At 35.2% G+C, this 12,638-nt stretch overlaps 1 protein-coding gene across 1 annotated transcript in view; it reads right to left on the bottom strand.

Moving 5' to 3' along the window:
- The window catches only part of Gphn (gephyrin), a 397,524-nt gene that overhangs the window by 183,652 nt on the left and 201,234 nt on the right, over positions 1-12,638 (bottom strand). Inside the window, exons 6-8 of the mRNA XM_013016472.1 lie at positions 8,294-8,360; positions 3,138-3,410; positions 1,854-1,961 (exon numbers count right to left, since the gene is read on the bottom strand). Of these exons, the coding sequence (XP_012871926.1) occupies positions 1,854-1,961; positions 3,138-3,410; positions 8,294-8,360 (448 nt within the window). The remainder of the gene's footprint in view (positions 1-1,853; positions 1,962-3,137; positions 3,411-8,293; positions 8,361-12,638) is intronic.

Consider the following 12,638-nt stretch of genomic DNA (forward strand, 5'->3'; position numbering starts at 1 on the left):
GAAATGCAAATCAAAACAATATTGAGATTCCATTTCATGCCAGTTAGAATGGACATTAAAAATGTCAACAACAAGCCACTTGCTGGTGGCTTATGCCTATAATCTTAGCTACTCAGGAGGTTGAGATCTAAGGACTGCAGTTCAGAGGCAGCTGGGACAGAAAAGTCCCCATGAGACTTTCTCTAATTAACCACTCAAAAACCAGAAATGGTGCTGTGGCTCAAATGATAGAGCACTAAACTTGCAAATAAAGAGGCTCAGAGAGAGCATCCAGGCCCCGAGTTCAAGCCCCACAACCAACAACAACAAACAAGAGACCATGAACAACAAATGTTGGCAAGGAAAGTACATCACATTGTTGGCGGAAATAAAAATTAGTACAATCACTATGGAAGGCAGAATGAAGGTTCCTCCAAAAACTAAAAACAGAACACATCTATTATTCAAGTATACCAGTCTTGGACATTCACCTAAAAGACTGAAAATCAGGACACAATAAAGGTACCTATTTACCCCCTTCATTGTTCCAATACTCACCTATACAAGTTATGGAAAAAGCCCAAATGCTCAACAACTGATGAATGGCTCAAGAATATAAAATAATTCAACTATATATTTAATATTTCATTATACATACACACATAATATTCTACTACATATAATATACTATTTAGTTCTAGCCAGGTATGATTTTGTGGATTACATATTAAAGTCTTCACTTGATAGTGTATTTCCCAGTAAACCACCAAGGCTAAATTGTTGGAATTTTTCCACGTTTTCTCCATATTTTGGTGTCCTTTTTTCCCCTAAGTATTTGAGTCAAATTTCACATTATTACTTGTTTTTATTTTCTGTCCCCTCTTCATTTTATGTACATATTGGACTGAAACTGATGTTATTTTGCAACTAGTATTTAAATTATCACTGTTTAATGATAAACACTAAACAATTTACTCTTTTCTAACCTAGTTTGGTACAAACTTTTTTCTTCTCTTCAAGTGCTCTACTACTTGAGCCACAGGACCACTTCCGGTTTTCTGAGTGGTTTACTGGAGATATGAGTCTCATGGCCTTTCCTACCCAGGCTGGCTTTGAACCGTGATCCTCAGATCTAAGCCTCCTGAGTAGGTAGGATTACAGATATGAGCCACTAAGCCCAGCTTTTTTTTTTTTTTTAAAGATAGAGTTTAATTATATAGGTTGGGGTAGCCTCAAAGTCTCTTTGGACCAGGCTGGCCTCAAGCTCAAGTTCTGCTTGACGAAGCCTTCTAAATGCTTGGATTATAAGCATACACTACCATGCCTGTTTTGCAAAATTAAAGAACTAGTAAGCATCATTAAGAATTTGTATCTAAAGATTAACAATCACAGAATTTACATGAAGATTTAACTTTCTAAATGGTCAAAATGAAAACAGAACAAATGAACATGAGATGAAATACCATGAGAAAAATAAAAAAACAAGGTTAATATAAGTTAAATGTTAACTTGACCAATCTGTCTAGGTATAAGAAGCAAAATGATTCTGTTAAGAGTTTTATAAATTAATCTATACAATTTATTTAAAGATATTCAATGAAATTGCTAGCAGAAACAAAACTTCTGGCATAGCAAGTTTGTAGAAAGTCAAGTGATGAAAATTTAGTGCTACAAATAATAGAATCCGAATGATAGCAGAACTCTTTAGGTATAAGAGAAATTGTTAAATTTCTGGATGGAATATGCTCAGTGGTACTTACACTTTCCCAACAAAGCATTGGGTGAAGATCCATCTCTATGAAATAGTCTACCTCCAAAGAGAGGAAGTAGGATGTATATCTGCATAATCATTAATGTAAACGCTTTTGTCTTACCGGTTCATCTGTACTGCCTGTTGCATGATGGGAATAATTGATGAGACCAGGAATGAGCTGCCCACCATGTGCCATTATAACAGCAGGACTGGTGCAGAATGGATGCTTCTAATGCACAACACATAGCAGTTATGAATATAGTGACAGGAAAACATGAAACTATACAAACAAAATGACTAAAAAGGAAAACAGTGAAAACAAAGGAATAATGAAATGCCAAAACTTTCTAAATGTACAATGAAAAAAATCAGCTTTGATTTTAAATGTCATAAGCTTTTTCCTTAAGACTAAAATCAATGGTGCTTTTTTACTCTTTTAACTGAAAGTAAAAGAGAAAGAACATACAATGATTTTTAGAATGAACCTATTTCACCAACTGGTTCCATTAAAAAAAAATCATGGTTTAAAATCTTATTAATGTTAAGACTCCATGGATCGTTGAATGATCTAGAGGCAAAGTCATTCAGTCTTCAGCGAAAGAACCATACACTGGTTCCTAAGTCAACATACAAAATGAATTATCTATGACTTCAATCCATATGTTCTCAATAAAAACCTTATTGTGCTGATAGCCAGAATATGTGATCTATAAATCTCTATAAATTACTACATACAATAATTAATTTGTTGATAGCATACAGGCTGAAAAATTAATTAAATTTATTCAAACACATTATGGTACCATATTAATTTCCAGAACTGTCTAAAAACAATTTAAAATACTTTAGTATTTTTTTATTAATATTATTACATCATTAAAAAATCAAACATATCTAATTCCTTATACCGCTAGTGTAATTTCTGTTTAGTAATATTTGAGTAAGTACTTTAAATAAAATTCAATGACTAATTTAAGTCTTTGTTTTTAAAAATAATTTAATTAATTTTTACTAATTAATTTCTTGAATTATCTGAAGTCTTTTAAATTGAGGATTTTTGTTCATCTAAGAATTTCAGAAATTTTCATGTTTTGACTATATAACTATTATAAACTTAACATATCTACAGAAAAGATAAAAATCAAAGAGTTCTTAAATGTCACACAGTTTATCTTGCAGCTCTAATTTCAATAGGTAGTGCCTTAACCACACAGTAAATGTCAACTATTACAAGAAATCTGTCAGGAAAGGACACAGTGATAGAGATTAATGGATATCTCAGTTACTTTTTTAGGATTTCCTAAGAAGTTATTAAACTTATACAGGGATGAGATAGAGAGAGGGATGAAATCAATAATTTACCTTTGGATCTCTAAGACCTCTGAGTTTCTCTCAGCAGGCTTACCTTGGCAGCAATGGCTGCTGCAGTTATATGTGATGAAGAACTATCTTCTGTTGAAGCAACACCACTGTCTTTCTTTTCTTCTTCTTCTTCCTCACACTGTACCCCTTTGTCTTCTGTCTGCTTATGGGGACTGGTTGTGGGAGGAGGGGAAAGAGGAGGTGGCGGGGAAGGTAAATCTTCAAGTTCATCATGCACCTCCTTTACTTTTACAATGGCATCACGTAAAAGGTCAATGGCGTGAGGTAGAGCTGGCAGTATAAACTGAAAGCATTCCTGTCCACAAGAGAAAAACAATGAAAATGAAGCCAATTTATAGACATGTAAAATGCTGGCAATGAAACTGATTACTGATTTTTGATTTGTATTTCCTTCCATTAATCATGAGGATGCGTATTTCATGCATTGTCTTTGCAAGTGAAATATGAAGCAAGATGGCAAGCAATATTCTCCATATGCTAGAAAACTACAGTACTAAATGAGCACATATTATTATTATTTTATTGGTACTGGGGTTTGAACTCAGGGCCTTCTGCTTACTTAGGCAAGAGCTCTACAACTTAAGACATGCTCTTTTTGGTTTTATTTTTTAGACAGGGTATGGGGTTTTTGCCTAGGCCAACCATGGACTGTGATCTTCCTATCTATACCTCCTAAGCAGCTGAGATTATAGGTGTGAACCACCATGCCCAGTGCAACATTTTCTTTATTCTTTTTTGGGCAGTACTGAGGATTAAATTCAAGGCTTAGAACTTTCTGGAAAAAATTACTACTTAAGTCATACCCTTATTCTTTGATTTTCATTTGTTTTTCCCAAGCCAGCAACAGTATGAAATCCTACTGCTTCTACTTCCTGAGTAGTTGGGATAACAGACACTGTGCCAAGACACAGTCTGTTTTACACACACACACACACACACACACAAAGTGAGAATGAGGTTGGGCATGGTGGGATATGCCTGTAATTCCAGTTACTTTCAAGTCAGAGATTGGAATTATTATTGCTGGAGTCTAGTTATTCAGATCATAATTCATCGAATAAGTATGCATGGTGAAGTATGCATGTAATTATACTTATGTTTGTAAGCAAAAGTAGGAAGATTGCAATCTGAGCTTGACTTGTACAAAAACATAAGACACTACTGGAAAATTAACTAAAGCAAAAGAGAGCTGGGGCATGGCTCACATGGTAGAACACCTACCTAGCAAGCACAAGGCCCTGAGTATAAACTCCTGTATGCCAAAATAAATAAATAAAGTAAAATTTGGAAATAACTTTGGAGTTCAGAGATGCTTTATTAGAAACATGGAAAAGGCAGGAAAAAATTTTCACATTTTTAATTACAGTAAGACACGAGAATGAATAACTCATTTGAGGACCAGATAATTTTCTTCAGAAACCAAACTTCTGAGTACCATCATGAAATAAGTATAACAAGTCTAACTACTGTATAATGTTGTACAATACTTAAAGATAGATATGAGTTCATAAAAAAGTCATATAAGCTCATACAGAAAAGTCAATACAATCGTCTGCTCAAGTGCTACTATAACCTATAGTGCATTATCAAAGAGAATAAGCAAGAACTTATATAACTAGAACACAGAGCCAGATATATTTGGGAAAGATATTTGTATTGGTTCAGACTGACACCAGTAGTATTAGTTTCATAATTGTCTGTTCATTCATATTTCATATTTAAAGTAACCCTTAAAATGTAAGGTATGAAAAAATATCTTTAAAATTTTGGAGGCTTATTAGAATACTTTTATTGTCTCTTTGTATGTCTTATCAGTTTACTGTTCAAATATTTTGTAATAAAGAATTTAACCTTGGGAATGAGTAAAAGCTAGGGAGTCCTAGCTTTTACTATCAGCTTTTGGGTAGTACTGTTCAGATTTTCAGAATGTCATGCCTAAATGTTTACGTTCCTTTTAGCCACCAAGAATTCTAAAAATTCTGGTCACCAAAAGCACAGGATAGTATTCCTAGCTGGCAAAAGTCTGTATGTATCATGACATACATCTACGCCAGAAGGATAACAAGTAAATGATGCTAGAAAGAGGAATAGTGAAAGTTCCTTGTTTGTTATCTCTCTTATGTTCAAATCTATGCACTTTTTCTGTTAGCTGCTGTTAATCTGTATCTCATTCAACCGTGAGTATAACCATTTTCAGTTATACCATTTATGAATCCTAGTGAGTTATTAAACACAAGAGTACATTTTAGGAATCCCGATTTACAGTTGGTATCATAAGTGAGACCAGTCATTAGGGTGCTCCAATTATGTAGCTGACTGAAGAATTCAAATCAGTCCAAAGGTCTGAACTGCACAATTCTTGCCTTTTTAGATTTTTGCTGACAATGTCTAACAGGCAGAAAGCAATGAAAAACCAATCTGTTAAAGACATGACTATATTAGAGAAGGATATATAAGTATCTATTAAAAAGAACTCCCACTTAAGACTGGAAGTTGAATAGAATCACAATTTTTGATATGGCTACCTGGGTCCATAACATATATCACAGATACTGGTAGGCTGTAGCTATGTAAAGGAAGGCTTACCTTAGCATTAAAATGCCAAGCCAAGAATGGTTCTGTTTGTAAATAAGCCAATGCTCGTAGAAGGCTACAGGGGGAAGGACCTGCACACAACTAGCAAATCAGATCAATGCTAGTAGCTCCTAGAGGAAACAACAGGTCCTAGCACTTTCATTCTTAGAGTAATAATTTGACAGAGGATCCATGGATAATTGAAACATTTGTTATCTTCAGTGGAGGTAAATAAAGGTATAAAATACTGTCTTATATATCTTAATGAGTTTGTGATCATATTTAACTTTGAGGGTATGGGAAAGAATGATGGCATGATTATTTCTAATTAATTAATTAATTATCTTTTAAGTAATTGTGCAAAGAAGTTGCTATTCAACAAAGTACTATATGGATACAATGAATTTTTACCAATGTCATCATTCTCTGTCAACCTTCCCTCCTCTCCTCTTCTCTCCATCTCTCCTTTTTACTTTTCTTTTGGTTGGTACCAGGGTTTGATTTCAGGGCTTCATACTTCCTCAGTTTGATTGTCTGTTTTTTTTGCTGGTTGTTTAGAGATGGAGTATTGCAGACATTTCTGCACAGACTGGCTTCAAACTGCAATGATCTAGGTCTCAACCTTCTGAACAGCTATAATTACAGGTGTGAGGCACCTGCACCTGGCTTATAATTTCTACCTACATGAGTACTTTTTCTTTATTTTGCCCATGTCATCTCACCTTACTTTCTACTTGGTATCATACTCTCAATAATTGGGATACAAGTGTGAGTGTTAGAAGAAGGGTGATTCCTAAGTAAGAGAAGTTTAACTCTATCTACAAAGAACAGTGTATCAACTGTGAAATTACTAAATTGCTACAAATATATAGAAATGTATATAGTGTCTTCACAGATAAATTGGCTGTGTCTTTAACTGTATGTTGGCTCCATATTGCCTCAGCTAGGAGGATATGACAGGTCATTAGAATTTCATGCCTGACAAAGATTCTTTTTTGATAGAAGTCTGTGACTACTAGGTGTTCTAACAATGTCATTTACAGAGAGGGCTTTGGTCTACATGGGTACTACTTTTATCTCTTGAAGTTGTTTGAGACTAAAGGTATCAGTCCAACCTCTTGGAAGGGATAAGAACTAAAGATTAGACACATAAAGAGTATGTGATGAGCTTAAAAAAATAGACATCAACCCAAGTGCTAGTGGCTCACACCTGTAATTGTAGCTACTCAAGAAGCTGAGATCTGAGGATCACAGTTAAAAGCCAGTATCTGCACAGTTAAAAGCCAGCGTCTGCAGAAAAGTCCCCATGAGACTCTTACCTCTAATTAATCACTCAAAAACTGGAAGTGAAACTGTGGCTCAAAGTAGTAGAGTGCTAAATTTGAGCAAAAGAGCTCAGGGACAGTGCCCAGGCCCTAACTCCTTGACAGAAAAAAAAATAGGACATAAAAAACATGAGTGAGTTTCTCTGATTGGTGATATTCCATGTGTATTTCAAACATTGATGCCAGGAGAGTAATATATTCATGCATTCAGGTAAAGAGGATAATGAAAACTGCATGCTTGCCATCCTGTCTAACATACTTCTCTTGACTAATTTAATCTGTATCCTTTTTCTTAATAAACTCTAAGACTGAGGTACAAGTGGGTTCAGTGAGTCTTTCTAGTGAATTACTTAACTAAATCTTAGCATGATTCGCAATTAGTGTCAGAAGTGAGCAGTCATACCGCTCCATTTGTTAGGAAATGGAAAAACTTGGAAAAAATTTATTTTAAGTGAAGTAAGCCATGTCCAAAGAAACATAAGTCCCATGGTTTCCCTTATTTGCAATAACTAGTAATGGCTAGGACAAGCCGAAAAGGTCAAAAGCTATGTACATATGACCCTGTAAGATGATGCTAAGTGAAATGAACCCTAGATAGGGACACAAGAGGTTTTATCTTTCTTGCTGTTGTTTTTAATGTACTTAAAATGTACTATGTGATTTTTTTTTGTTTCTTTTGTATGTTTTTCCCCCACGGTATAACCCTGTTTTCATTGCATTTGATGTTGGTACCCTGCATCTTGTATACACATTTTTCTAATTTGGGGAGAGGAAGGAAATAACAAACTACTGAAATAAGGATACAGGTTGCCCATTGTAGCAATGAGATGTACAAGACATTATGTTGAAAACAAAATTTACAACTTTGGGTGGAGGTGGAAGGGGGAGGGGGGTGGCCAGGGACTGGGGAGGTAGGAAGGGAAAGGATGGTAGGGGAAAAACGGAGTAACAATGCATGAAAGGAAATGTACTCATGTAATTGTAACCCCTCTGTACATGTAAGCATGGGGCTGGGAAGGTGGCTCAGCGCTTGCCTTGCATTCATGAGGCCCTGGGTTCGATTCCTCAGCACCCCATAAGCGAAAGAAAAAAGCCAGAAGTGGTGCTGTGGCTCAAGTGGTAGAGCGCTAGCCTTGAGCTGAAGAGCTGAGGGACAGTGCCCAGGCCCAGAGTTCAGACCCCACGACCAGACATATGGAATGTGAACTTTTGCTTGGCTATTCTCATAGTTGGTTTAAAGTCTCATGAATAAACCATATAAATTGTCAAGAATGCTTACCTGAGATCCTTTCTTGCTACCTGGTAGGTTAATTATGAGAGTTTTTCCTCTGATTCCACAAACAGGCCTAAAAGGAAATAGAAAGGACAAGGAACTGCAATAAATGTTTCACTATAAATATATTCAACAAAGGCCATTCAACTTTCTTCACATGAGAATAACTGTTTAAAAAATTGTTAAAATATTCACCAATTGGTACACAAATTAGTAATTCTGGCTGATATTTTTATAATGATATTTAGTGTAATGGATTAGAAAAAAATGCACTGAAAGTCAAATCAGAATAAATCATTTACATTTGAGCAATTTAACCATGTCAAAAGCTAACGTTAGCTGTTTGATCTTTTGTACATTTTAGCTTTAGTGAATCTCCCATAAATTCTAAGATTCCAATGAGATAATGCACAAAAATGTTTAAAACAGTAACATTTATGTTCTAAAGTCTAATTCATACAGTACCCAAGAGCTGACTAGATTTAGATTTTAGATTCTGCTTCTTAAGAAGTTTTGAAGAAAAAAAAATATTAAGTGAAGTAAGACAGGTGCAAAGAAACATAGGTCCTATGGTTTTCCTTATTTGCAATAAGTAGTATATATCTGAGACAAGCAGAAAAGGTCAGATAAGATGATGTTAAGCGAAATGAACCCCAAGATAAGGACACAAGTGGTTTTTTTCTTTCTTGCTATTGTTTCTAATGTATTTATAAGGTACCATGTGATTTTTGTTGTTGTTGTTGCTTTGTATGTCCCTCCCCCATGGTTTAACTCATTTTCACTGCATTTGATGTTAGTATAATTTGGGGAGCAGAAGGGAAAAAACAAACTGTTTAAATAGGGATACAGGTGGATTCATTGCAACAATGAAATGTACAAGATGCCATGTGGAAAAACGAACTTTACAATTTAGGCCGGGGTTGGGGGGGCAGTGGGGGAGGGGGTGGGAGGCAGCGGCTGGTATGTAGTTGTACAGGTGGGGGGGAAGGGATGGTAGGGGAAAAACAAAGGAGGAGGCAACAATGTTGGATAAGAAATGTACTTAATATCTTGATCATGTGATTGTAACCCCTCTTTACAGTATTTTCACAATAAAAAGCTTATTAACAAAAGTTTTAAAGTAAAAACAAGGCATTGGTAAAGTGATTAGAGAGCTCAATTACTAACAGATCCTTTGATGATCATAAGCAATTTAAACTTAGAAATGTATTTAAGAGATCATTGTTAATTCCAGCCCACACTTAAACCAATTAGCAAAATAAAAATGAAACAGTGAGAAAGCAGTGTAAAACTGAGTAAAGAGTCTTCAAAGACTCAAAGTCCTGATTTTACTTGGGAACGAGAACTGTTTTACTTTGATCTGATAACACGACCTTATTTTCATCTACAGAACAAAAATTATACCATTTAAAATTTTTGTAAGGTTTTAGTTACATAAGAATATTTTTCCAAATGTTCTATGATTGAAATATTCTGCAACATTTGTATTTCTAAAGCAACCTAAACATATCTTGTACTTTATTACTATGAAATATCCTAGCTACAATTTCAAAAGAAAAGAGTTGATTACAGTTACTTAAACTTTCATATATCTGAAAATGATTAATTAATCATTCTTTGGCCATCTTCATGGAATTCAGGATTTCATTAAAAAATTTAAGTCTCATTCTCTAACCTTTAATGTAAGTGTTAGTTCTCCAAAATTTGCTTTTATTTTGGCAGTCAGAATTGAATAAAAATGTACTTCAGGCTGGGAGCCAGTGGCTCATGCCTGTAATCCTAACTCAGGAGGCTGAGATTCGAAGATTGTGGTTCCAAGACAGCCTGGGCAGGAAAGACCATGAGACTCTTCTCTCTAATAAACCACCAGGAAACCAGAAGTGGTGCTGTGGCTCAAGCAGTAGAGTGCTCACCTTAAGCTTTAGAGCACAGGGACAGGGACAGCACCCAGGCCCAGAGTTCAAGCCCCATGATGGACCCAAAAAAAAAAAAAAAAAAGAAAGTACTTCAGGGCCAAAACTGCAATAGGCAATTATAAAGCTCTTAAAATGTTCTATTAGGAATATTCTCTGGCTTTTATCATTTGATGGCTAATTGATTATAATTTGAGAAGCAAAGTGATTAGAATGATAATGTTAACAATACTAAGACCTGCTAGTTTTATATAACAAATCTGGCAATTTATTGAATAAATCTAGAATTTTCACTAAGCACAGTATTCCTTTAAATCATATAGCATCAATTACTCATGCTGGTAGCTCATGCCTGTAATACTAGCTCCTCAGGAAGTTGAGATCTGAAGATAGTGGTGTGAAGCCAGACTGGGCAGAAAAGTCCCCATGAGACTCTTAGCTCCAATTAACCACTGGAAAACCAGAATTGGTGCAGTGGCTCAAAGTGGTAGAGCTCTAGCCTTGAATACAAAAAGGCTCAGGGACAGTGCCTGAGTTCAAGCCCCATGACTGACAAAAAGAAAAAAAAAAGAATTGTGGGGTATATTTCTTTTCACTCTGGGATATCCAAAGTAATTTCACTTTATGTTACTTTATATTTAATAAAGCATGTTTGAAGCCGGGTGCTGGTGGCTCATGCCTGTAATCTTAGCTGCTCAGGAGGCTGAGATCTAAGGATTGTGGTTCAAAGCCAGTCTGGGCAGGAATGTCCATGAGGCTCTTATCTCCAATAAACCACCAGGAAACCGGACGTGGTGCTGTGGCTCAAGTGATAGATTGCTCGCCTTGAGCTGAAATGCTGAGGGACAGCACCCAAGCCCCGAGTTTAAGCCTCATGACTGACCAAAAAAAAGTATGTTTGCAAGCACTATTACAGTGAATCAAATTATTCATTTATTTAAATTAAATTATTCAACTATAAATAATTTGTTAGTATAAGTGCTTATAAAAATCACCATCATCTTACCACCCTCTAATGTTTATTAAAACAACTAAGTATCTGCACTAAGCATTATAAAATAAATATGACCTAAGTTCTTAAGGAGGATATAAATGCAATATAGAATATTAAAGCATATAAACAAGTAACCACAACATTAGATAGTGATGATGTAAACTGTCATGAATTGAAAATAGAAGTACATTTGAGGGTGAGGGAATTAAGACTTTATAGATAAAAATTGTTGTAGTCCAATAATTCAGCATTTAATAATGTGTGGTCCCTCAAACAGTACCATACACAGTATTTTTGGAAGTCAGAAATGCAAAATCTCTCATACTGTCCATTATCCTCCTCTCTGCTGCTGTTCTACTCAATTAAAAATACACTGAGGATGGAAGCTAGGAACTGGAATGTTCTACTTTCATGAATGGATTAATGCTAACATTTACAAAGAATAGAGGGTATAAATTCAATCTCAGTATTTCTCTCTTGGATTTTCCACTTCTTCCATGAGATGACACCACAAGAAGTCCTTTGCCCAATATAGGCCATCTGACCTTGCTTGGTCTTTCCTATCCTCTAGAACTGTAAGAACAATTCTTGGTATTACATAAGTTACCAGTCTTAGGTATTGTTATATCAGCACAAAATGAGTCTCACTAAAATGAAGAAATTTTAGAGAGACCTTTTTGTATAGCACTGAGGATAATAATATAATTTATGTAATAAATTTACTTTCATGAAGCAAGGATAGCTCATAGAATTGTGTTATAGATACAACATTTATATCATGAAATAAATAAGAAACAAGTTACAAAATAAGCCTTGTAAAATAACTCCCTTCTTTGGTGGCACATACCTATAATCCTAACTACTTCAGAAGTAAAGATCAGTAGGATTGTGTTTTTAAGCTACTCTGTTTTTAAGTTACTGAGACTCTATCTCAACAAACAAGATGGATATGGTGGTATATGAATGTAATGCAAGCTATGTGAACGTCCTAGGTAGGAAGATCATAGTCTGAGGCTAGTCCTGGGCAGACATGCAAGAAGATAGGGTATGGCTCAGGCGGTAGAGCGACTGCCTATCAAGTACAGAGCATTTAGGCCAATAATACAAAAGCAAGAATATACTTTGAGGAAGTGGTGCTGTGGCTCAAAGTGGTAAGAGCGCTCACCTTGAGCTGAAGAGCGCGGGGACAGTGCCCAAGCCCAGAGTTCAAGCCCCACGACTGACAAAATATATATATATATATATATATATATATATATATATATATATATATATATATATATATATATATATATATATAATTTGATTATAGGACAGAAGTTGACACATTGCACACTTGCATCCAATAATATGAACTCTTTCATGGATTCTAAAACACAATTGAAAGGTTCTTGTTAATGCCAATTCTGGGGCTTGTTCGTAAGTTTTTATGCTCAAGACTGGC

The sequence above is a fragment of the Dipodomys ordii genome, unplaced genomic scaffold, assembly GCF_000151885.1.
Source record: "Dipodomys ordii isolate 6190 unplaced genomic scaffold, Dord_2.0 Scaffold2, whole genome shotgun sequence".
Classification (NCBI taxonomy): Eukaryota; Metazoa; Chordata; class Mammalia; order Rodentia; family Heteromyidae; genus Dipodomys; species Dipodomys ordii.